This window comes from Leishmania major, chromosome 23 (genome assembly GCF_000002725.2).
Source record: "Leishmania major strain Friedlin complete genome, chromosome 23".
Lineage (NCBI taxonomy): Eukaryota > Euglenozoa > Kinetoplastea > Trypanosomatida > Trypanosomatidae > Leishmania > Leishmania major.
This window is the reverse complement of record NC_007264.2, coordinates 532859-558238: the sequence shown is the minus strand read 5'-3', so window position 1 is coordinate 558238 and position 25380 is coordinate 532859. Positions and strand designations below refer to the sequence as shown.

General features: G+C 55.7%; 7 protein-coding genes across 7 annotated transcripts; 5 read left to right on the top strand and 2 right to left on the bottom strand.

Annotated features, from left to right (window-relative positions):
- Positions 1 to 646: 646 nt before the first annotated feature.
- On the bottom strand, positions 647 to 2179 carry CRN12 (putative coronin; the record flags this gene model as incomplete). Its single annotated transcript, XM_001683408.1, has 1 exon — positions 647 to 2179. One exon carries the CDS (start codon positions 2177 to 2179, stop codon positions 647 to 649), a length of 1533 nt encoding a protein of 510 aa, XP_001683460.1.
- Positions 2180 to 2464: 285 nt separating this feature from the next.
- On the bottom strand, positions 2465 to 2836 carry LMJF_23_1160 (conserved hypothetical protein; the record flags this gene model as incomplete). The annotated part of the gene is made up of 1 exon (XM_001683407.1): positions 2465 to 2836. The coding sequence occupies one exon, from the start codon at positions 2834 to 2836 to the stop codon at positions 2465 to 2467; it is 372 nt and encodes a 123-aa protein (XP_001683459.1).
- Positions 2837 to 8094: 5258 nt separating this feature from the next.
- On the top strand, positions 8095 to 9600 carry LMJF_23_1155 (hypothetical protein; the record flags this gene model as incomplete). Its single annotated transcript, XM_001683406.1, has 1 exon — positions 8095 to 9600. One exon carries the CDS (start codon positions 8095 to 8097, stop codon positions 9598 to 9600), a length of 1506 nt encoding a protein of 501 aa, XP_001683458.1.
- Positions 9601 to 10004: 404 nt separating this feature from the next.
- On the top strand, positions 10005 to 11891 carry LMJF_23_1150 (conserved hypothetical protein; the record flags this gene model as incomplete). The annotated part of the gene is made up of 1 exon (XM_001683405.1): positions 10005 to 11891. One exon carries the CDS (start codon positions 10005 to 10007, stop codon positions 11889 to 11891), a length of 1887 nt encoding a protein of 628 aa, XP_001683457.1.
- A 2374-nt stretch (positions 11892 to 14265) lies between these two features.
- On the top strand, positions 14266 to 18315 carry LMJF_23_1140 (conserved hypothetical protein; the record flags this gene model as incomplete). The annotated part of the gene is made up of 1 exon (XM_001683404.1): positions 14266 to 18315. The coding sequence occupies one exon, from the start codon at positions 14266 to 14268 to the stop codon at positions 18313 to 18315; it is 4050 nt and encodes a 1349-aa protein (XP_001683456.1).
- Positions 18316 to 19951: 1636 nt separating this feature from the next.
- LMJF_23_1130 (conserved hypothetical protein) lies at positions 19952 to 21283 on the top strand (the record flags this gene model as incomplete). Its single annotated transcript, XM_001683403.1, has 1 exon — positions 19952 to 21283. The coding sequence occupies one exon, from the start codon at positions 19952 to 19954 to the stop codon at positions 21281 to 21283; it is 1332 nt and encodes a 443-aa protein (XP_001683455.1).
- A 1867-nt stretch (positions 21284 to 23150) lies between these two features.
- On the top strand, positions 23151 to 24995 carry LMJF_23_1120 (hypothetical protein; the record flags this gene model as incomplete). The annotated part of the gene is made up of 1 exon (XM_001683402.1): positions 23151 to 24995. The coding sequence occupies one exon, from the start codon at positions 23151 to 23153 to the stop codon at positions 24993 to 24995; it is 1845 nt and encodes a 614-aa protein (XP_001683454.1).
- Between the last annotated feature and the right edge of the window lie 385 nt (positions 24996 to 25380).

Sequence of the window (25380 nt, the reverse complement as noted above, 5' to 3'; positions counted from 1 at the left end):
AAGTAGCGGTACACACGCGCTGCGGCAGTGCGCCGGGCTCGGTCATCTGCGAGCACGGCCGCTGCCTCGCACCCCGCCCACCCGCCTCCCAGGTCGCATCACAGTCGCTCCCATCGTGCCGGTTGCCACCCCTGGTGCATCCCTCGCGATGGCACAGGCTCCCCAGCAGCAGGCAGTGCGACGGCCCGGCGCGGGATAGCTCGAGTCACGCTGACACGCTGCCCACCCACATGGGTGGCACAGACGCGTGCGCTGTCGCAGGCCGCTCCGACGCACCGCCGTCCAGGACCCGACCGCCGATATCCGTGGCGATGAAGCGCTCTGACGTCCCCCCAGCTCGTAGGTGCTTGCCCCTGCCACCGCCAGAGGTGGTGTGGCATTGGCGGGGGTGGGTGGGAGCTGCGCGGCTTCCCCCCACACAGAGTGGGGGCACTGGGCCCTGAGACACCACGCACCGAGAGGGGTAACCCATCATTAGAAAGCCTACACACTGAGAAAATGAGAGTGCATCAGTATATTGGGGTTGTATAATCTACCTTCATTTTTTTCGCTTGCGAAAGCACATCAGATTGACTGAAGGAAACAACAGCAAAAAGACTATGGGGATCATTTCGGACGCCGTCTATGATACAAGCTGTGTGGTGCATTATATCGACTGAATATCCTCTAGCACTTGCAGCATCTCCGCTTCTTTTTCGTGAAGTGCTTTTCGAAGAGCTGAAATCTCATGGTGGCAAGTGCGTACCTTTTCCGATAGCTCTTGGAGGCGCCTCTGTTTATCTAAAATATCTCGCTGCGTCATGTCGGCGCATGGATCCGCGTGCTTTTCAGTCTTGTCATCGCTTGGGGCTGAAGTTGCTTCGGATGACTCCGGGACAGAGACACTAGATTTCTCGCGCCCTGTGGTTGTCTCTCCCTTCGGCGCCTCCATCAGTGGCTTTGCAGCTTGCACTGCCACAGGAAGCTTCTCTGGGGAAGGTGTGCTTCCTCCCATCAGGCGCGGTGAGTGACCATCAAACATACCAGACAAGTCGTATTCACGAGGATCGGCGTTAGCACCCCTGAAGAACTCATCTGCAGACATTGCAGAGTGGTCCGCAAATGTGGAAGGGAACACATCTCCTTGAAACTCAGTGCAAGATTGCTTCCTAGGAAGCAGCATCTCGATTGTGAAAAGACTGTGATATGTCAGCTGGTACAGACGGCCGAATTCACACTTCTTGACGTCCAGTGACCACTTCGGCATCATGCACAAACCCTTCATAGGATCGTTCGAGTTCACCTCATAACTGAATGTGAGGCCTTCATTCATCAACTCAAAACACTTCACGTTGTTTTCGCCCTTGCTGCCGAGGATTAGCAGATTCAAATCCTCGTCATACATTGGTATGAATGCAGCGCTCGACTGATCGAGTTCAGTGACTGAGTAGGGGCTTTCCATTTTCCGCGTATCCCACAGCTTTATTTGACGCTGCTGGCTCTTGCTGCAGCCGAGTGTCATGATTGTGTCCTTTCGCTTACACCAGATGCACCGCTGCGAGCGGGCACTGGCGTGGCTTTCCACCGATGACACCACTGTGCAGTCACGAGGATCGATTACTCGAAGCGTTTTGTCGCGAGAGGCTACGCAGAAAAGAGACCCTCGTAGATTCCACTCTAGTCCAGTGGCGTAGTCGGAAAGGCTGCTGATGGTGTTAACGGCGGTGCCTCTCTCCACATCCCACACCTTGATGACACGGTCAACACCTGCTGAGGCCAAAACACCATTTGCACTGGGGTGGAATGAGATGATACCACACTTTTTGTTGTGTCCCTTCAGCTCCACTAGTGGCGATAATATGTTGGATTGAAGTCCCTCTGCTGGGATACCCCAGCCAAAGATGCTGCCATCCTCGCTGGCGGTGAACAGCTTTTGGTCGTTAAAAGGGTCGAACTTGACGTCGATGATTTGACCCTTTTGACCAAGTACAAGAGGAGGGTTTGGCGCAAGTCGTCCGAAGGTATCATGCTTGAAGACTGCAGTTCCGCCAAAGGTTTGCCACGGCACCGCAACGAATTTATCGTTGCATGAAATGGTGTTGCTACCGTCCCATAAGGCAGTAGACGATGTCACGTTTAGAAGGTGGCGCTGAGGCTTCGCCACGTGCCCTGTGGAGTGGCGGAATCGCGAGACAGACATTGTTGCTGAAGTCGGGAAGCAAACCGAATCTAGAGAAAGAAGAGTGATAAGCGGAAGTAGCAAAGGGTGGTTGTCGCATGAGTCATCAGCTGCTTTACGGACTGTAATGCATCTATCAGGGTTGCGGAGAGCACACTCGCACCTCAGCCCTTCTGTAGAGGACCGAAAACGCAGTAGCTGGGTGCATTTGCAACATTTCGAGGGTTTTTTTTTCTTTCAAGGGCCAAAGCACTCATCGTGCTATACGTGTGTGAGATCTACCGTATGGAAATGTGTGGAATTAAGCTACTCACCAGGGTTGTTCTTCCTGTGAATGTAGTTGGAGTCTTGGAGAAGCTTGTCTGCATACTCCTTGCGCTCGTTCAACTGATTGTGATACTTCTGCCACACTTGGCTCTTCAACAGCTCATTGGGGTCCTCTGTGGGCCACCGAAAGACCGCGACTGCCAGATCGGAGCTAAAAATCGACATGAAAACGGCCGCCATCAGAAAGCCCATCCCTGCCTTTTGGTACAAAATATGACTCTCATACTTGTACGCGATACGCATGTCGCGGTACTTTTTCTTGAGATACCACTGCCGGAACTGCTTGTTCCGCATGTCCCACAGGACGTGGTACCACTTCACCTCCGGCTGATATTCGTAAGGACTTCCCATTTCTCCTTTAGTGACACTGGTAAGTTAAATTAATGAGAGAGCAGAAAGGGGGGAATGTGAGAGTATTTGAGTGTCTACCAGACAACACATACGCAACAATTCTAGACGTGGCAGAACCGCGACGAAACGGTGTCCGCAGGCATGAGTTTGAACATTTTGATGAGCTTGTGACGATACTACCTGTGCTTGCGGCAGTTACTGCATCCCCACCTCGCGGCCTCCCTACTAACCTTTTTACAAAGGCTTTTTAATCCCCGTAAGACAACAACACCTCATCGGCTCAGCCTCAACAGCGACGAGAGCAGGAATGGTCGCTTTAGAAGAATACTTGTCAAAACATAGCAGATAGCTACGAGAGCGCGGACCTGCAACGACACAAAACCACATTGTTGCTTTGCACAGACCTCATATCCATCACCCCGTCTCCAACAGCTTCACGCTCTCCTCTCGTAGGGTTCGGCTCCGCGCAAAGCAGGTCCATCCTCACAGGCACTCAGCCTCGCCTGTGCTATCGATCACCAGTTAAAACAGACGCGACAGTGACAAAAAGGCCCTGTAACAGCCAGTCGGTCGGGTAAAGACAAAAACGTTCAACTATGTCCCCAGTTACTCACACAAAGCGACATTTATCTCTGTTCTAAACACGAAATGTAGACCTCAAATCAGCAATGCGTCACATAAATCCCTTTCCCATCCCTTGGCTATGACTCCCCATCTCGCATTTCCCTTCATCGTTTGCTCATTTTTCTTTTGGACGGCTTGAGACACACTCGCCTTAGCATCCCGACCGCGTGCCCACACCACTGTCCTCTCCTCTCTACCCAGTATATTCGGCCGTGCGACATCAGCCCCACTGCACTCGACCCTTCGGCCTGCCACAGGCCCATCGCGTGGTGCAAAGTAGCGGTACACACGCGCTGCGGCAGTGCGCCGGGCTCAGTCATCTGCGAGCACGGCCGCTGCCTCGCACCCCGCCCACCCGCCTCCCAGGTCGCATCACAGTCGCTCCCATCGTGCCGGTTGCCACCCCTGGTGCATCCCTCGCGATGGCACAGGCTCCCCAGCAGCAGGCAGTGCGACGGCCCGGCGCGGGATAGCTCGAGTCACGCTGACACGCTGCCCACCCACATGTGTGGCACAGACGCGTGCGCTGTCGCAGGCCGCTCCGACGCACCGCCGTCCAGGACCCGACCGCCGATATCCGTGGCGATGAAGCGCTCTGACGTCCCCCCAGCTCGTAGGCGCTTGCCCCTGCCACCGCCAGAGGTGGTGTGGCATTGGCGGGGCGTATATGGGGGCTGCGCGGCTTCCCCACACACAGAGTGGGGGCACTGGGCCCTGGGACACCACGCGCCTGGAGAAGCGCCCCCCCCCGCCACCCCCCAATCCCCCATAATCGCAGAAGCAATAGTAAAACTATGACATCACAAGCGTGATTGCAGAATGGAAAGCGCAAGAGAAGTTTTCTCCGCGTACCACCCACAATGAGCTGCACGTAGTGGCCTGTTTCAATGCCAGAAAGAGAGCAAGGAGCTCGTGCAAAGCAATGTGCCGCCTAGCCCGCCAGGGGGCCCATTTCCACTACAGCGGCTTCCCGACGGTTCCAAACGAAGGCAACCAGAAAAAAACTTGTTTCTCTCGTAAAGGAAGCGCGTTTTGGCGCTGCTCACAGCGGTGTTTCGTATTGAAAAGGCCAAAAATGCGACTCGCGAAATTGAAAAGCTGATTTGGCACCTTTTCCGATGCAACACGTCCCCCTTGATGGGGCCCCCTGTTCGGCCGAAAATGTGGCGAACGCCATGGAAGGGATTTAGTGTAGTTGATACCAGGGCTTGAGGATGCGATAAACACAACTCCCTGTAGCACCTCGAAAACGCTTTCGCTTTAGTGATAATGGCGCCTCGCCTCTGCCGCCTCCCCATCCCCTCGGGGAAAGGAAAGAAGCGACGCCAGAGGATAGCTTTGCTACTGAAAATATTGCCCAGCCGCATCTTTGTTTTCATTTTTTTGCTCGTGCAAAAGCCCCTCGACCTTGTCGCGCACACAAACGAAAGATGTAATTGTCTGGTCGTCTTTTTTACCGATGCGCCTTTTGCCTTTTGTCAAAGGCCGACACCCCACGGTTGCCCTAAACCGTAAAATTTGGTGGGCTGAAAAATTATTTTAGCACAAGCAAGGGCGGCCGTTGGTTTTGACGAACGGAATCGCCGGACAGGGGCTCTTGGGCGAAAGCCCCCCCCCTTTGCGATAGGCTCCGAAGGAAAGGCTTGGCGAACCCCGAAATCCCGGCGCAACGCGTGCCATTAGCGATCGGTAGCGGCAAGAGAAAATTATCCGTTTAGACGGTTGCTTGGCAGCACCCTTTTTTGCAAGCAGCAAGCAAGGCGTTTTCAAGACAAAGAGGCCTTTGCCCTTGTGGCCTGGCAGGCCGGGTCGCTGTTTCTGTGAGCTGCAGGCTTCTCGTGGACAATGCGTAAAAACGACATCGGCAGCAGCAACAACCAACAGCACACCCCACATCATTCCAGAGCCCTCAAAATGCAGGGTTAAAAAGCACGCGGCGCCCTGCCGCTCGGCGGGCCAGTGCTTCCACCGGTATCCCCCGGGAAGGCCAAGGGCTCGCCCACGCCCCAGAAACCACGCCCATAGGCGCAGGCCTTTGGCGCCCCGCCCCCCAAAAACAATGGCACCCACCGAGGCCCACCGCGAGATGACAAACACCAACCCGGGTGCACAGGTTCCACTCCACACACCGTCTTTCCCCCTTTTCCAAAAAAAAGGGGCCTCCTAAAAAGCTAGAAAAGCGAAGCAGAAATAAGACCCCCAACAGAAGCAACGACAAAGCAAGCGCTGTTTCCTTTGATGCGTTCCTGGAATTCCCTCCGGCGCTCGGCGGCCTGCGGGTTGCTGGCTCTCTGCGGTTTCTTTTCGTTTCGGTGGCGTACCCCTGTTTCCGTCTCGGGCAAATTTTCCGCCCGGGGCCAGCCCCGGTCCCCAAACCAGCGCGGCCCCGGAACCCCGGTGGAAAAGAAAACCGGCCCGCGCCCCCGCCAAGGCCGCCCGGGTTACAAGGAGCGGCAAACCGACCCCCACAGCACGCAGATCAAGCAGCGCCTTCTCCCAAGAAAAAATGTAGGCGCAAGGAAAAAAAGATTAGACCATACGCCGGGTTTCCGGGGCGCAACGGCAGCGGCCAAAAATAAAAAGCTATGGCGACCCCTTTTCTACAGCTTCCAACGGCGCCAACGCGCAAGCGGGACAATACGTAACTTTCTTTCGTCGCATCGGGGTGGCCCACGGCCTTTTTCCAGGGGGCAGCCCCATTCCCGCAGGCTGGATCTGAGGGAATGCCCCCCAACCTCTTCCACCCAGTGCGCCGCATGGCGCCACAGACCCGCACCCTTCACGAGGCCAGAAAGTGGCCGATTACCCCGGCCGCCCCAAAATGTGTATAAACGCCTCAAAGAAGCCGGGGGGAGGGGGAGGACCTTTCCGCCAGGGTTAAAAAATGCGCAACAAAGCGGGCCTTTGTTAAAAACGATTTGCCCGTGTACTTTCTCTCAAAAATGAACAAAAGCGGCATTCTTCCAAAGCGCTGGTCGTGTCCGGCGGTGTCTCTAAACAAAAAGCGCCCCCCCCCACACACACACGGGAACCATATTCGCCCAAGCATACGCGAATGTGCAAACAGGATCGGGCGTCACCCTTAGTACTTGTTTTTCCATCTCTGGTTTTCCTTTTAAAACCCGAAGCAAAAGAGTATGGGAAGAAAAATTCGCTTGGCGACATAGTTGGCCAGAATGGCAAAAAATGCTAGGCGCTGCTGTTGTGGAGGAAACTTTCAAATGCACGTCCTTTTTTTTGCAACTTCTATCCTCTCTTTATTTGTGTTTTTTCCGCTTTTCCGGAAATTAGAGATTCATCCAGGGATGCTGGAGCCGCCGGCTTGTTTCAGCGGCTTCGGGATCGATGGCGGTCAGCCGTTGGCCGCCTTTCTTAAATACCCGAAGCGTCTCCTAAGACGGAACAAACAATGCGATAAGAAAAGCGCCGGGGTTTGCTTCCACATACTTTTCCCCTTACTTTGCTCATAAATATTCTAAGAATGCTGCGCCCGCCACAAAAAAAATCAGCGGAAGCTGGTAGGCATTTCGAGGTCAAGGAAGATATGAGGAGGCAAACGCGTGTTGGGCTTCTGTTTTTCCAGCGAATCTTTTTGGGGTGCGCGGAAATCCGTTAGTAGTTATCCGCTTCGATTTCGGCCTGGGAAAGCATCGCCGCACCCGTTCATCGTGGGGTGCCTTGTGTCTACCTTGCGGATGCGCTGCAAAACTTATAGGGGGAAAGCCACCGCAGAGAAGTGGCTGCGGAGAAAAGGCTGGCAGCAGCTTTAAATAAAATGAGAAATTTGTGTTTTTCATAGGGTTTTGTATTGTGAAGGTGTGGGGGCGGCGCTCGCCTGGGGGTGGGGCCGTCAACAGTTTGTTTTCTGCGGCTCTCTAGTTTCCTCTTTAGGTGAAGTCGGGTTTCGGCTTGTGTTTGTTATGCGATATAGGGGTTTTCTCGAGTAGGAAAAGGCTATACAGTGCGCAAAGAACCGTGTGAAATCACTAAAAGGAGCAAGCACGCGTTTTTTTGAAAATTTCAGCTAGGCGTGTGCGGTCGCTAGTCTCGTCTCTTGAAAAGATGTACTCTAGAAGAGGCAGACGGAGCTGGGAGACTCACTGACTACGGCGCGGGTTTTGGCTATGCTGTCTTCTCAGCTTTTTCCGGTCGACAAAGGGGGGGGAGCAAGTGAAAGATTACGAAGGCTGTAGGAGTGTTACGGGCTGATACCATGGCCGGTGGGAATATGGAAAGGGGTGCCGCTTTACTGTAAAGGAGCTTGTGGGTAGCTTTGGGCAGCTCCCGCAGATTTCTGCACATGCTGTGGATGGTGCAGCGGGGTGATGCTGTTTACGCTGAACGTTACGCTTTTTACGTGAACATGGTTAAATGGTGCCAGCAAAATCTTACAGTCACCCATGCCGAGGGGATCTGCGCATCAGTAGGCCATCCGAAGGGAAGGTGGAGGGGGGGGGGGGCTGCGGGTGAAGCACCTGAAAGCACAGCTTCGAGCTCAAAGAGGGTAGGCACGCCAAGGCTTGAAGTGCGCAAACAGCTTCTTGAAGCCGATGACCTCGCTAATTATCTTCTTTGCCGCTGCATTGCTCATCAGGTAGAGCAAATGATTGGGTGCACAGGCAGACTTAGCTGCTATGAATTGGTGCCTTTCACGTCGTTGGCGCTTCCGTCTTGAACTTCTTTCTGCCTCCCTTCTTTCGCGGGTTCATATCGGATGCCACGCAGAGCCACGTAATAATATGTCTACCACTCCCGCGAAAAATGAGCTAGCCTCTGTTCACGAGAGCATTCAAATTACTTTGTCTAAAATACAAGAAGATTCTGCAAAGAGGAGTAGCCAAGAGCAGCAGCTGATCTCATCAGTGGCGAGCGCTAAGTGCCTAGCTGGTATTTTCTCAGCGCATTCTCCAACCAACGATGAAGTAGTGCGGGCTCTCAAAAGTGCTGGTGAAGAAGAGCAGGTGGAAGCAGAGTGTCTGCAGCGCTACCAGCAGTTTGTAGAAGCGAAAAAGCGCTGCTTTACTTCTGTGGAGGCTGACCTGCGGTCTGTGTCCAAGGTGCTCTCCGGTGTTTTGGCAGCCAGCGAAAAAGTGGAGGAGCCCACCAGTGGTGATTGCCGTGCTGAGGTGCAGGAAAATCAATGCGATGGTGAATTACTGCACTTGTTGCGTCTGTGGCGTACGGTCGTGTGCTTGCACGATTTAGTGCTAGGCTCATTAATTAAAAGGGGTTCTGATGGCTCTCCATGCGAACTTCAGCGCTTCAGTGCCGGCGAAGAGAGATCTTATGTTCGTGAATCAGCGTTGAGGAATACTGTCGCCGATACAGAAAAAATGCTTCTTGCGATCCGGAAGCGCTGGAGGGACCTAACTGAGGAAGCGGAGGCAGTGCGTGCCACAGCGGAAAGCATGACACCTCTGCCGTTTTCGGATGAAGCTACTCTTCTGATTGCGGATGAAAAAGATGAGCCTCTTGTCGCGAGCATAAATCAAGGACTTCACGAGCTGCAGCAATCCAGCGATCGTCTGAGAAAGAAAAAGGTTGCCGTTGATGAAGGCGCTGCAGCTCTCCTAGAAAAGGTGAGAAACCTAAGCTTGCAAACAGCAGCTTGCCGCTGCTCTGTGGAGGCATTTTCACAGCGCTCTAGAGAAGCCGCGGATGATGCTAACAGTCTGATGAGTGCAAAAGCGAGAGCTCTTCAGGAACTGCATCGAAAAGCACAAGAATGCGCATCGGAGCAGGGACTTCTTGACAGAGATGTCGGTAGCTACAAGCAGCTGTGTGCGCTGCTTGTGGAGTGGGCAGAAAACGAAAAATCGGAAGCAGAGCGTATTGTAGCAGCTGAGCAAGAGTATCATTCTTTGGTTTCCAAAGAAAGAGCGCAACAAGAGAAACTCAGGTGTCTGCGGTTGTCAATCAAAAACCTTGAGAGTGAAGTGCGCGATGCTTCAACAGAAAAGCAACGCATTGTAGGCGAAGTGCAGTACTTGTCGAAGCTGGTTTCCAATCCCACTGTGGTGACGCAGGTGCTGGCCAGGGCAAGCGAGGAGTGCCATCCTGAGCGTGAAGTGACCGCACTTCATAACTACCTAAGATTTGTACAAAAGGCTCGTCTGGAAAGACATACTTCCCACGAGTAGTATTGAGTATTTAGACTTCTTCGAATTAGCTTGTCGCATCTACCAAGCAGTACGACTGTGACCTTGCCTCTCCACTTGCCATGTTTGGTTCTCTGTTTAGCTTGTACGTGGTAACTTTCCTATCTTGCAGCACTCAGGCTCCGTCTGCAGAATCCCCCAACATGAAACCGAATGACGAGCAAAGAAAGAACAAAAATAGTCACCATCAACATTCGAACGCTACAAAGCGATGATCTGCTTTGATCCTCGACGAAATCGCCTTCAACCCACAGTTGCCTCAAGGTGATTAGCATCCCTTACGCCAAGTTTTCCGCCTTCTTCGATAAAAGTTTGGCGCGTTTAACAATAATGTTTTTGTCCGCTTTGAAGAAAAACGATCTTTGAGTTTCCCCCTTTTTTTTCATATGCTTGTTAAGGTCCTCCGAAAGGTCAGAATTGTAATGACTGCACCAAGCTCTTCTACCGCAGCTGTAGATTCTACAAATGAACTGCTAGACGTCATGGATAGCAATGTGAAAAACGCATCTACTTCCTCTATAGGAAGTGAGATTTTATCTGCTTCAGGACGTAAGCGTTCATCAGACTTAGCTCCCGCACCCGCAGCTGGTGCGGAGAAGGCGAGCGCCACAAGTGAGGCAGCTCTGAAGCCCTCTACAGGGCCCACGGAAAGCTCGTATTTCACCAGCGCAATGGCTCACGGCAGCTTCGATGCTGTACGAAAGGAAATGGAAACTCAGGAAAAGATAATTGCCACTCTACAGCGGGACAACGAATCACTCCTGAGAGAGAAGAAGGAGATTCTCAGTCGATGCAAGCAGCTGGAGCATGATTTCGAGCACCTAGAAGCAAAGCACAGCTTGCTTCTTAGTGCACAGCAGGACTTTGCGGTACGATCAAACATGCATACAGCAAATGACTCTGCCAAGATCGTGAATCTGCAAGCACAAGTCGAAGAGCTTCAAACCAATTTGGAGACGGAAAAAAGGCGATGTGCTCTACTGCTACAAGAGAGGAACGATCTGGCTCAGTCTAAGAGCGATACTCCCAGTCTTGTCGGCAGCGCCGAAATCACTAATGTGGCTGTGGTGAGGGAACAGCAAGGCAGGAGCGAAGATATAGTGGCGAAGTTGCGTGAGTCTCAACGTATTCACAGCATTCAGAAAAGCACCATCGATGCATTGCACTCAGAGGTTACCCGCTTAGAGTCTGAGAGGAAGGTCTCACATAGCCGAGAGAGCAACTTGTTGCGCGAAGTGGACAGCCTGCGAACACAAGTGCGGGATTTGGAATCGGCTCTGCAGCAGAAGAAAGGGGGCATTAGGGAACTTATGAGCAGCTGCCAGGCGGGCAGTGCCAACGCACAGCGCCTTAAGAAGCAAGAGACTCGAATTCGTCTCTTAGAGAAAGCCTTGCTAGAAAAGGACGAGTTCACTAAGAGAGCAATGGAAGAGCTCCGTGCGGAAGCAAAGAAAGTGTGTGAGCGCTATCAAAGTACCGTTGCTGAGTTGCGGCAGCGTTTGGAAGTCCCCAAGGATGATCCCGAGCTGCAAAAACGTATTAGCACTCTCGAAAGGGAGAACCTCGACCTTCGTCGTGCACTTGGAGGTGCCTCTGTTTCGTTAGCCGTAGAAAGTGCCCAACCGGTGCAGAAGCTAGCCACTGAACCCAAGCACCACACAGACGTGACCGACAAGGCCGACAAACCCGGCGGGCAGGCTCTTAAGGCGCCTGGCTCTCATGAGCTTGAAATTACACACCTTCACTCCGTCATTGAGCGACTCCGCGCAGAAATATGCGAACACAAGCAACGGAACATCACGCTTCAGAGCAAACTCGACAGCATCCACGCTGAGTGGGATGCTAGACTTGCCGAGATGAAAACCAATTTCGCTCTTCAAATACAGACCCTGCGTTCTGCCCATAATGAGGAGCTGAGTCGCCTTGAAGCTAGTCATCAAACTCAGCTGCTAGAGATTTCGAAGTGCTCAAAGGCAGATAGAGGAGATAGCTTGGCATCGAGACTCTCTCGAATTGTCGAAGAAAAAGGATATGATGCCTCCCTGATTGCCATTGGGGAGAGGCTCTGCTTTTTGGAGAAGCGGTATTGTCAAAAAGAGGAAGAAAAGACGCACGAGCTTCTGGAAATGAAGCGCGTAGCCGAACTGGAGATGAAGATTCAAAAGGAGAAGACCGATTTACTGCTGGAGCAGAAAAACACACAAATCAAGCGTTTTCAGGTTCAACTGGACGAGCTGCTGGCAGCTCTCTCGATTCTGCAGGCCACATCGTGAGGCATTGCAAAGTAGATTTTTTTCGCGCTTTTTAGATTGGCTTTTTTTTTTTGAGGTGCTCTGCAAGGTTCAGTGGACTGTGAGAGCACTGACAGAGCAATGAGCCTGCTTTCCGCCGTCAAAAAAGAGACTCTCCTGCTTGAGAAGAAGCTTTGCGCTTTTGTAGTCCAACGTAACTTGTACCGTTTCGCCGCGTCCAGAACTCTCTTGGCGCCTCTCGCTTATCCAAGTGTATCTGAGGTGAGGGCACTGATGCAATACCAAGCCCTCTTCGATTTCCTCTTTGAGTATTCCTTGCATCAACTCTGTCCGCCTTTTACGACTTTCCCTCTTTGTTTCTTGAGCATACAATGCACGTCACTTCTTTCGTGCTTCATCACCGTCAGATTGGAAAAATGGCTTCTCCATACTTTTGGGACCTTTTTCGTCTCTAGCCATGTTTTTCCGCGCCGATGGAGTGCTCTACGACATCCATCTTGAAGCCAATATTCACCGGTTCAGATATCAATATAGTGCGAAGAAGTAATTGATGCGTCTCAAGATTTTTGAGCGCCGCACTCATGAAGTGGAGTAGTTCAACAACGAGGGCTACATATTGCTCCGGCGTGGCATCAACGAGATGTCGAACTGGGCAGATGCCGAGATTGCCGCGCTTAAATGTTCTCAGCTGCTGATGCTGAAGGCCACTCGGTAGTTTCTGTCGCTGCAGCGGTCCTACCTTCGCGCCTCTCACCCCCTTCCCCAACAAGTGAACTGCGGCTCGCATATGCCGCCCGTTCTGACCGCTGTCAAGAATTAGGGACACTGCGGCAGCTGTTGGGCATATTTGGCGGTAGAAGCGACGGGATCTCTGTGGAGCATCGCGGTGGGTAAGCTGCACATGCTCGGCCGGGAGCAGATGACGGTTTGCCCGCCGAACCCGCCACTGCGGCGGCGTAGGAGCCTTCTGGGGCGTCGTTGAATCTCTGGCCTATCAATATCTGGCGCACGCGCGTGACATCAATGAGGAGTGGGCGTATCCATAATCGGCATTCCACGGTAAGACAGGTGCGTGCCAAAGCTTGAGCGCGATCAAAGTAGCCAGGATGTCGCTCTGCGTCCAGCTATCAGCCAAGAGGCTTTGATGGATGCCGCCGCGTTCAAGGGGCCTATCACCATCAGTGTGGATGCTTCGATTTTGCCAAGCCACACTGACGGCCTTTTCAACGGCAGTGACTGCTCCGAGAAAATCACGCAACATCACTCCTGCAGTTCGTTGTGCACGGGCACGACTACCAAGCCTGGTAAGGATGGCTGGATCACTCGAAGTTCTTCGGGATAATGGTGGGGTGAGGATGACTGCATGCGCCTCCTCCCTAAAAGGGAGCCGCACTGCGGGTGGTCGGTACACGCGTTTTCTGGTCCCGCGTGCAACGGTGACCATGACCAGGAGTGGATCTGTGGTATGTGAGGTATGATCTGCAGCTCCACATGCCCTTTGATGGGCACTACTTAAACTGAGTTTTGTTCATCACTATTTCAGGCGCCCTTTTGGGTTGACGTTCACTGCTTTTCCGCCTTCCTCACTCCTGTTGTGATCCCTAATGACGAGGGACACGCCCCTCTCGGTGCGTGGTGTCTCAGGGCCCAGTGCCCCCACTCTGTGTGGGGGGAAGCCGCGCAGCCCCCACCCACCCCCGCCAATGCCACACCACCTCTGGCGGTGGCAGGGGCAAGCACCTACGAGCTGGGGGGACGTCAGAGCGCTTCATCGCCACGGATATCGGCGGTCGGGTCCTGGACGGCGGTGCGTCGGAGCGGCCTGCGACAGCGCACGCGTCTGTGCCACCCATGTGGGTGGGCAGCGTGTCAGCGTGACTCGAGCTATCCCGCGCCGGGCCGTCGCACTGCCTGCTGCTGGGGAGCCTGTGCCATCGCGAGGGATGCACCAGGGGTGGCAACCGGCACGATGGGAGCGACTGTGATGCGACCTGGGAGGCGGGTGGGCGGGGTGCGAGGCAGCGGCCGTGCTCGCAGATGACTGAGCCCGGCGCACTGCCGCAGCGCGTGTGTACCGCTACTTTGCACCACGCGATGGGCCTGTGGCAGGCCGAAGGGTCGAGTGCAGTGGGGCTGATGTTGCGCGGCATGGTGGACGCGTTGAAGGAAAGAGCGTTATTTGAATCTCCCGGCGGCGGTTGTGGGGTCTGCTGCTCGAAGTTAGTGTACATACGGAGGGGAATGGTTCAGCGCTCCACCTTTCCTTTTCCCTTTTCTCTACTCTCTATACCGCTGGGCGAAAACAAAGGGGCAGAAGCACACAACTGGTAGGAAAACACACAGTGTACATTACAGAAAAGGAGCACTGGCATGCTCAGTCACGGCGAACGCAGCCATGAAGCATATTAACGTTGAAACGGCGACGAGGGAGCAGCTCGTCGACTTTATTCGCCGCATGCATCCACAGCTGCAGCGCGAGCAAGAGCGAGTGCACGAGTTGGAGTCGCAAGTTAGTGGTCTTCAGGCCTTCATCCACGAAAAGAACGCTGAGATTCGCGAGCTTCGCATGCAGAGCGACAGACTTACAGAGAAGTCGGCGAGTGACGAGGAAACCATCAGCACCCTAATCAAACAGATGGAGGAAATGCGCTCTGTGGAGTCACCTTCGTCCAGCGTAGTACCGGCTAGCGCCACCACTGTAGTCCAGCGCGGCCGAACGGCCGAACATGGAAAAGGGAAGTCGCACCCCTCTGCCAATGCAGGAGGTGGCGAGTACACGCCTGAGACGCTCCAACCGCTCGAAACGGTCGGAAACGGCGACGGGGGTCGCTCACCCGCTCTTACACCCACACCTCTCAAGGTTAATACGGAGAGCGCGCTGGCACAAGTGAAGTCGCAAAACGCCGCCGCCGCTGCCATTGCCGGCAAGATGGAGGAGATAGCTAAACTGGAAAAGAAGGTGCGAGAGCTGATGGAGGTGAATGCGTTCTACTCCGCCATTGTCTCTCAGCACGACCAGGAGGAAAAGGTGCGCATGAGTCAAGCACTGGCATGTCGCAGTGAGCACTCCGATGATCACGTAGCTGGTCTTCAGCAGGAGGTTGAACGGTTGCAGCTTCGCATCTCTACCATGGCCGGCCATGGCGAGAAGCTGCAGCGGATGATCAGGGCGGTAGAGTGTGAGAAGGCTGCGCTGAGGGAGGAGAACGAGGCTCTTAAAAGGGAGTCCATGGTGCTGGAGGCAGAGATGGAGGAGATGACACGCGAGTACGCGCGGGCTCGAAAGTCGCTTGTAGCGGCGGCGGCGGCAGCTGTGCAGCCCTCTGACTCGCTGGAGCGGTCGTTCGCGTTCGCAGAGGATGTGCCACAAGTACGGGCTGCCTCGGCGCCCCAACACGGACTCGCGCGAGAGCCGCCGTCCAGAGGACCAACCGCGACCGTCGACGCCTACTCGCAGCAGCCCGATCGCCGTGTTTCGTACCTCTCGACTGGCCCCGCGCCCTGCGTGTCGCCACTTGCGCGCGACGGAAAGCAGGGCATGATTGGCGGGGTAGCTCCTTCAGCACAGACAGCGTCCAGCATTGCAACAACGCAGTCGCACTCGCGCTTCGCCTTCCGATCGCTTCGTCCGATACGCGTGCGCAACCCGGACGCGCACGAAAGGGAGCTACTAGATCGGATACATTTATACGAGGAGCAATTTGCCCAGATGGAGGCGTTTGAGGCGGATCGGCAGCGCAGCTTTGATGAAATGGAGCGGAACCGAGCGGAGCTCTTCGTTTCAATGAACAGTCAGCTGGAAAAGCAGCGAAAAGAGATCCACCGACTACGAAAACTGCACGAGGAGACATCTCTAAAGTCCTCTGTTACGGCGCATCCATCACGCATTCACTCCTTTGTGTCCTGGCCAAACAGAGAAGAGGAGGAGGAGAGAGGCAGCTTGCGCCGCCGCGGGTCACCATCCCCTGTAGAACGTTGTCTCACGGCAGTGCCAATAGGTTCGCATTCACTGCGCTTCGTTGACTCTTCTGACGGCTTGGACACTGCGGACGACACTACTACAGCGTGGGCCAACGAGCGAGAGAATGTCTTCTCACATGAGTGTCATGGGCGGCAGGCTACCTCGGGGGCTTCATTGGTCTCTTTCAGCCCTCTCGATGAGCTTATGTGGCTCGAAAAACACGAACGTTCGAACATCTGTGTGGAGGCTGTTGAGGAAGAGCTGCAACTCTTTGTCGGCATGCACGCTGCCACCGTCCGGCTCTCTACCGGCGTACTGGAGGCGCGTGAGGCTCAGCTGCTTCGCGAGACAACTGACTTGAAGAAGGTTGTGGACGCGTTGCAGACGCGCGTCGTCGACCTCGAAGCACAGCTGGTCAGCACAAGAGAGGCGGAGAAGGTGGTCGTAGGGGACGCAACGGAGTCGGAAGGGATGGCGATGGCAGGCGCTGCAGACGCAGACTCACCCGACACGAATTTGTCACATATTTCCACAAAACTGTGGAAAGGCAAAGCATTACACACGGCGCTCATGGCCTTGGAAGCATATGGCACTGTTTTGAAGTATCACACAGAGTCTATCAAGGGCTTTCGATTGAACAGCTCTGGCTCCGAGGAGGCGGCGGTGTCAGTAGAAGGCTGCATGGATGCTGAGATTGCACGGGATCTGGAGGAGGTGAAGATGGCGCTTGATGCAGCTCGGTTCCCGCCGCAGTTGCAGCGATCGTTTCCTCAAGCAGTAACGCCTCATCTCTACGACGACTCAACTGCATCAAGGACTGGGGGTGAGCTCCTCACAACTTGCCAAGCCGACACAGACGCCTGCGACGGGGCAGAGGTAGTGGGGGCTGGCAGCAGGGACCAAACCTCTTTGCACCCAGCCCCACCGCAGCCCTTTTCCCTACCTACGCAAACGCAGATCACGTCGTCGTCGTTTCACACTGACAGTGCGGACAGAGAAGAGGTCATGCACGGGATGGCCGGAATTGTGGGACAGGTGGACGTGATTTCTTATATCCCGCCTGATATCTTTTCGAATAAGCAGGGAGTGGTGCGAAGCCCACGGAACGCCGTCGGCAGCGTAAACGACGGAATTCAGGAAGACAGGATGGATGAGGACAGCGGGTCGATGGTCGCGCCATCTCACGATGACGCTGAGAAGGCAGTTTTCATGGTCACCGAAGCCCCTGGTGACGACGCAGTTCCACTGCCTCTGTGCACCGCAGAAGCTGTCACCGATACATCACCGTTTCAGGACTCTCTTAAGGAGGAGCATCCCCAAAGCTTGACTGCGACGAGCGGCGACGGGGACGCGAGCGCCGGTGTGAATTTATCCTCAGAACCTCGCCAAGCTGAGTCGTCAGTTTCCGAGAGCGCTCGCCAAGATAAGGAGGATGATGCTCGGAGGGAGGAGCGGCTCTCAGATGATTCCGAGGATGACAGCTCGATGGCGCATGATAACGGTACGCTGAACTCCACCTCGCTGTTGGAGGTCACGGCGGGAGAAGAGGCGGAGTTCCTCGCACAACTGGAGAAAGAGATGGCGAAGGGCGGGTTGGAAATGGTAACGGAGCCGATCGAGGCCGAGGATGGGATGGTCGCCTCGCCAGGAGACCGTGACATCAATGGCGGCGGGGAGGACCGCGAGGCGGGCTGCGGCGAAAGCCAGCGTGCAGGCAGTGAAGTCGCAGCAACGGAGGCCTCGTCCACGGCCAGTGTGTCGCCGTCGCCTTGTGGTGCTGATGGACAGCAGCAAAGCCGCCGAGGTGGTGCCTCTCAAGAAAAGCAAGAGCTGGACCCTGCCGTCCTCGAAGCTGAGCTCGACGAAGCCGCGTCTCCAGCCGAGTCATCTGACGGACGGGCTGGAAAGTCTGCTGCAGCTTCATCGCTGTCGCCGGGCCGCGAAGACGTGTCAGAGGAGCGGTCTTCTTCTACATCTCGTCCGAGCACTACTTCCTCCTCGTCGTCCTCCTCGGGTGCCGGTACGTCGACCTCGATGGAAGGCGTCCATTGCGAGTCTGCTGTTGAGTGTGATCACCCCGCACCACAGATCCCTGCTCCTGCGGCAGGACCGCCGCTGCCCCTTCCGCCAACCTCTTTAGAAGCGCTTTTCGGGGCCCCTGCGGCAATCGCTGCCTCTCCATCCACAAGGCACGACGGCGACCGCCAGCCATTTTCTGCTTCACCCGCATTGCACCCCTCTGCTCGCTTCCCCGATCCCAACGTGTCACCCCAGATTGCCAATCTCGGCCATGCGATGAGGCCGACCACGCCTCCCAATAGCATGTTCCTGCCTTATGCGCAACAGACTTCTTGGGGCATGTACTTCTCGTTGCCCCGCTCCGAAGACCAACAACTGCAGCCAGCAGGTGGCTCCAAGGGCCCCCGGTCGCACGGATCCCGGTCAGAAGATGACTTCGAGGCGGGGTTCGATCCTTTTGCGTAAAGCGAGCGTGCGCTCTTTTTCTCCTCCACGTGTCCATTCTGTGCCGTCCAACATGAGTTACACTCCAGTCGCCCTCTCACAGGCCCTCATCGCGTGGCGCGACCCTCGGCGCGGGACCCAGGCTCTCCGTGCCAGCAGGCAGTGCGACAGCCCGGCGCGGGATAGCTCGGGTCACGCTGACACGCTGCCCATCCACATGGGTGGCACAGACGCGTGCGCTGTCGCAGGCCGCTCCGACGCACCGCCGTCCAGGACCCGACCGCCGATATCCGTGGCGATGAAGCGCTCTGACGTCCCCCCAGCTCGTAGGTGCTTGCCCCTGCCACCACCAGAGGTGGTGTGGCATTGGCGGGGGTGGGTGGGGGCTGCGCGGCTTCCCCCCACACAGAGTGGGGGCACTGGGCCCTGAGACACCACGCACCGAGAGGGGCGTGTCCCTCGCCATCAGGCAAGAGTGTGCTCTTACACAGGTATGATGCGACGTTGAACATTAGACAGCAGCGCTCGGCCTTTCCATAGTACTGAGGACGTGCGCGTGCGCGAGTGCGATTGCGGCGACTCTTTGCTGTTGTTGTACTCCTCCTTGTACTGCTTCAGCTGTTCTTTGTGCGTCTCTGGCGTGTAGTGTTTGCGCGCTTGCGGCGTAGCGCTCTGCTAATCTGACATCCACCCTTCCCTCATCCTCGCGCTTGCATCCTCACCCTTTGGTGTGTATTTGTCTTTCCGCTGTCTTGTAGGTTAGAGATGGGGGGAGGAGGAGGCGAGGAAATGGGGACTGAAAAGAAAAAGAGGAAACCCGCTTCTCCGTGTTGTGAAGATGCTGGTGTGTTACAGGCTTGTGTTTGTGCGTGCGTTGACGTAGCTACGGGCATAGTGTCCAGGTTGACTGGTCCTCTTCATTTCCGTTCCCCTTGCTCTACTTCTCCTCGCATCTTGCTATCGATGTGTGTGAGTTTTCTTGCCTGTCGTTTCTGCCTTTGAACTCCTGCATTAGTGTCGCGACGTATGTTTTTGTCCCCGTTCTCTTTTTGCACTTTTTTTCGGTTTGACGTTGCTGTCCCTGCCTGCTTTCTTTTCTATTTGTTTGTTGCTTTCTTGTGTGGTGCCGCCACCTCGTTGAATGAGAGCGGACAGCGCACAGGGTTCCGACAAGAACTGCATTGCTCAGCGTAGCTTGCGGCGGTGCATCTTGGGAGGCAAAAAGGAAGGGACCAACACGACGCATTGCTCGCCTCGCTTTGGCACATTCCATCCGACGCGATTTTCCCCGAGCATTCGCGAGAGGGAGAGACGTCTGTCTTGCTGTGTCGCCGTGTATAAGGCGCACACGCACACTATCGAAAAGGAATACTCTCTCGCGCTGCCCACCAGTCTATCTAGCCGAGCGGCACATGGTACTCGTGGCGCGCGAATACCCTTTCTCCTAGCTCCCTCTTTAATGATGATTTGTGGTCATCTCTCGAGCGGCATCCTCTGTCAGTTGCGCAGCGTCTCTGTTGGCGCAGATATACGTACACACATAGACCCCTCACCCCCTTCTGCTCGGAGACACATGTCCACGCATGCATGCAAAGCGTAGACACATCGGAAACGATTAGCTTAGGAGTACTACATAGAGCGTGGGCCACGACGGAACATGTCCGCTAGATCTGCAGCCCTCAGTGGTCGTAAGGAGCTACTTCAATGGCTGAACAAGTTGTGCGATGCAGACTATCCTGCGGTGGAGTCGCTCCGCGATGGGGCGGCGTACTGCACCATTGTCGAGGCTGCAGTAAACCGCGCAGCCCAGAACTGCGCAGCAACACAGTCGTCTGAGGCCCCCGTTGCGAAGAGCCGCGCAGACCAGGCGCACGTGTACCTGGCAAAGTTGGACTGGTCCGCCACAGCAGCTGTCTGCGAAAACGCTGATCCGTCACGTGATTCAGTCTCTGTACGTGAAGTATGTTTTCACAACATGAGACTCCTGCAGGACATGTTGCAGGAGTGCGTACCCGCCGAGCACCGGAACACGGTGGATGCAAATCGGCTTGCCACCGGGAAGTTGCAGGACCACGTGGTACTGCTGCGGTGGTTGTACTTGTTCATGTCAAAGGTACTGGCACAGTACTCGAAAAAGGCACTGGAGAAGAAGGCAGGAGTTGTAGCAGGCACCGTAGAGGGTGTCAAGCTGAACCGCACAGTGCGGCTGCGCAGTCGCCAGGCAAGCAGCAATGATCGTCGGGGAGCCCGAGGGTTGGCCCAACCGCACGAAGACAAGATTGACCTCATGAAGGAAGAAAACAGTACGACACCTCGCTGGCTGCACGCAGCCCGCAGCCCGCCTGGTGCATCTTCGCGAGAGAGAACACACCGCGATCGCGGCGATTCGGCGCGGGACAGTAAGTCGCCATTTCGCACACCCATCGGCCCCAACGGCGGCCCCGAAGCCGCGCATACCTCGTCCAGAGGCGGCTTACCAGACGCAGGTATCAGGACTAGCTCAACCTCAGCGCGTGCAACACCGGCAACTGATCCCGCGAAAGGTTATGTGTCGGAGTCTGCCCAAGAGGTTCTTCGTGAAAGGACTGTTCATGCACACTACACGCGTGGCACCATCGCCGTTCCTCAAGTTTTCCGCTCAACCCTCGCGCACTTGCGCGATGAAGTGGAGGAACTGGAGAGGCAAGTGCTCTACGCACAGGAGCGCCACAACTACCACCTCACGCACCGATCAAGTGAAGGAGAGACTGACCGTGCGCTCAGTGTAGCAGCAGCCAAGTACGACCAGGACACCAGTCTTGGTCGAGAGGGCCGTGAAACTCTCTCTCTGGAGGAGCTAGGGGAGCTGCTGGAGGAGAGAGATCGCTTGGCACAGCAGTATGCAACGGTGGACGCTGTTGTGACGCGAGCACTGCAATCGGCCGGGAGTCAAGGCAAACCAATACCACCGCTTCTGCGTGACCTCGTGGAGCTGCTTCATCCTGCTTGATACCGAGAGAAGGAAAGGCAGCATCCTACTTCGCGCTCGGCCCTCCTTTCCTGTGACGTGTGCGCGCTCATGACAAACTATAATGCGCTCAGCTGCATCCTGCAGTCTTTCTCTACGACATCTCCCCTCTTCGCTCACTTACACGTGCTCTGACGCGCTAATGCACTTCCTCTCCTTCCCTTGTGGCGTTGGGGTAAGTGTTGGATCGATGGGACCAGGGCTCCTGTTATCGTGACTCAAACACCGCAGACTTGGACGAGAGAGATCGGCTTTCGAAGCCATGTATGAGGATGCGTGTCGCACGTAACAGAGCATGTATTTCCTCTCCGAGTGCACTCTGTGTGAGAGGCATACAATGGATTCATGAACACGCAACGTCGCGGTGAATGACCATCGCATTCCTCGTTCAAACTCGGCAGCACAAACAAGTGCGGTCAGCATGAAGGGAAGGCCAGCAGCATAGCGGGGCAAGACGCATCCGAATATACAGAAAAACGGTACTCTGCTCAACGGCCACCTTCGAGGAAAGTAGTAGGCGGGCTTTTCTGTATCTGCCTCCTGCCATCGTATTTTGATGCTTCCGCACTTCCGTTTGTTCTCTCAGTCTCTTTGTTCTCGCCTTCCTCGCCCTTCTCCTCTTGCGTCTTTTGTGTTCCTCTGCACGACAGTGAAGAGGTGCCATCCTGCGCGTGAACCCTTCACTGGAGAGAGAAGACAGCAAATCGACCAAACGCGGCTACCCGTGTCGTCGTTCAGACCCCCAACAAATCCCCCTCTCTCTTATCTCTCTCGCCTGGCCTTGTTCTACTCGTTCTTTGGACAGAGAGAGACGCGCGCGCGACCACTTTCGGTGCATTTAAGCTCTCTGACCGAGACTGAGTGTATGTATGTGTGCTCTTGTTGCCTTCAACTCGTGCGGCCTCTCATCGTCAAAGAGAGGCAAGCGGGGCTCTCACCAACTGCCCTTTCCTTTTTCCTTACATCTTCTACAGTGTAGAGCAACAGTGTACAAAGGCAAGCAAGACGCAACCGTACAGATGCCCGCACCATCTACTGGCCGATCCAACACCGTCGACTCATGCCTTCTGCATCGTTTGACAATATCACTCCTTACCCATCTTTGTGCCCGTCTCACCTTGTGAGACTCTTCATTGGGCCTCCTTCTTGGGCAGAGCTTCTTGTCACTCGTCCCACAGTGCGAGTGGCGTTTCCTTTGCCACCCTATCCTCGTTATCTCGGCGGCGTTTTCGTCTCTAATGACGGGCTTGTATGATTCCTGGTGATATTTTTCCTGTCGAGTGCCTCTTCAGGCACCCACTGCTTGCCTCGACCATGTGTTTGCCTCGCACCACTGCATACATACCTATGTATATGTATGTCTACAGGTGCGTACGCATACCTCTTCCCCTGTCCACCTCTCTTTTTTTTCGTTGAAAGTACTTTATCACATTTGCCTTCCTTTTCGACCGCTTTACCGTCTTTCTCTCTCTCTTTTTTGTTTCGATTGCTTCTCCTGACTCCCGGTGATCGTGCGAGAGCACCCTGTTCGACGAAGGTCATGCGCCCCTCTGCCCCGTCGATATGCACAACGCGGTCGTTGATCGACAGCCACGACGAAGTAGTGGAGGAGAGGCGCCAGTGTTTCCCTTGCGAAACCAGCTCTGCCCCGTCATAGGTGCTCCCTCACCTCTCTTAGGACCGTCTTCATCTCCGCAGCTCTATTTCATATAACGCCAACGGACCCCTTTCGTCAGCGGTCACCTCGGCCAGAATCGATGCTCTTAACTATGAACGCCAATGCGCAGATTATGCGTTATGTTACAGTCGCAGAGGTTTCGCTGAGGCGCCGGTGGATAGCACTGTGCTGATGCTGTACTCGCCGGACAATGCTGATGAGCGGTTCTGCTACAGCGACGCGACGGCCGGGGGCGGCGGCGTGGAGCGGGAGTTCCTGCGCGTGGCGGCGTCGTACGTGGCGTCGCCGCACGAGGGGCCGAGGAGCGCGTACTACGACTTCTTCGCTGCGCACAACGCGACGCTGTGGACCGTGGACAGCGCGACGCGCGTTGCGACGCCGATGCAGCTGGACGTTGTGTACACGTTCGTGAACCCGAGGGCGCCGTCGTTCTGGCGCAACCTTGAGGCGCGGCACGTGCGGTTCGAGCAGCGGCGGTACCGCGACTGGGAGGAGCTGCGGTACTCGCTGCGGTCGCTGCGCGAGTTCGTGCTTGCGAGCGACGCGCTTGCGCAGTACCACCACCGCCACGCTGCGGACGTGCGGCGGCTGGGCGAGCTTGGGTACCAGGTGAACATGAGCGACGCTGGAGCGGCGGATGGTGTTGTGTCGCTGGTGCGGCGCGTGTACCTTGTGTTGTCTGACAAGGACCAGGTGCCTGCGTGGCTTGACACGGAGAGGTTCCCGGAGCTGCGCGTGGTGATGCATGCGGATATGTTCAGCGCTGAGGAGGCAGCGTGGGTGCTGCCGACGCTGAACTCGAACGTGATAGAGTCCGGGCTGCATCGCATTCCGGGCATCTCGCGCTTTTTTTTCTACTTCAACAATGATATGATAGTTGGTCGCCAGTTGTCGTTCTTCGACCTGTTCCGCCCTCTGTCGCCGCCGCGCCAGAGTCTACACGTGTACAATCTCAGTCGGGACAGCGAGGGGTCGACAAACGCTTCGCTCGCGTCTAATGGGACCGGGCGCGCTGCATTGCTGCTGGAGCCGGTGCTCCACAGCGACACGAAGTACATGGGGGCGAAGGGAGAAATGACCAGCTCGGAGCGAATGCAAGTCATGCGTGCCCGCGAGGAAGTCAGGAGCTGCATGCTTGAGCAGGTGCTCCCCGCTCTGAACTCGAAGGGGCGCAGTGGCGAGTGGCCGGCAAAGGCAGTCCTCTTGCCCTCATGGGCGACGACGAGGGTGCTTGCTTTGCCCGACCCGCACTATGGCGTGACGCCGCGTGGACGCGGTGTGAGTAGCCATTACTACTACAATTTATCGTCGATTCGTCTCGAAGGCATCGGACTCTCATTTGTGTATGCCCATAGCCCGCAGCTGGTGGACGTTGAGGTGTACCGGGGTTTGAATGAGGTGGAGCTCTTCGACTTCACCAAAACCCGCGCCGCGTACGAAGGCGAGATGCACCCGTACTCCCCCATCGATGAGTATGCGGTCTTTGAGGTGGCGATGATGCGTGGGATGGAGCGGCAGCTGTGGACCCCTGTGTGGCGCGCCGCGCCGGCCAACGCGTTCACGGACGTGCGCGACACGATCGAGTCTTGGCGGGCTGCGAATGTTCTCAGCGACTCGATGGACGCTGCTCGACGTGTGTCGTGGCGTCTGTCTAGCGGCGGCGCGGACATGTCGATGTTTGGCGCGCTGTACGGCGACACTTGGGGCGTACAGCTGCCGCGGCCGGACTTTGCCGTGGATCTTGGGTACTGGTGGGTGCGCGGTGCGGTGCAGCCGGTGCAGCCGGTGCGGCCGAGCCGGCGGCTTGCAGCACTGAAGAGGCTGTACGCGATCCCTGAGGTGGGGACTGGCGACGCGTGCGGCAGCGAGTTGGCGTTGTGGGCGGCGAGGGGCGACGACCACTACTACAGCGTGCTATACGACATGTTCCACCACACGCGGCGCGACGAGACGTTTCTGTTCGAGATGATTGATAGCGAAATGAGGGCTCTGCTGCTTGCTGCGTTCCGAAGGTAAGAGTGACTGAAGCATCCGCTGCTCATGGGCTACAACGACAACACTTTAGACGACGCCAACCACACAGAGGTCCGGATAGCGTTTCACAGGCTTCTGAGCATAGCGATCCAGAACGCACCGCCGGCGCCGTGGGAACTTAATACCTGTGGGTGGCGGGTGCAGCGAAGGGATAGGAAGCCCATTCCAGCGTGGATCTGGTGAGCGTTGTAGAGGCGACAGCGATAAAAGGGCGACTGCCCGCCTTTGCACCACGCTACCAACAACAGCGAAGTTTTCCCCTCTCTGTATTTGCCACGATGGCGACATTCCTGTCCCTTTCCTTTTCGTATTTTCGTTTGCTCGCACAGCGCTACCCCCGAATCATTTTGATTGGTCCTGCTTCTCT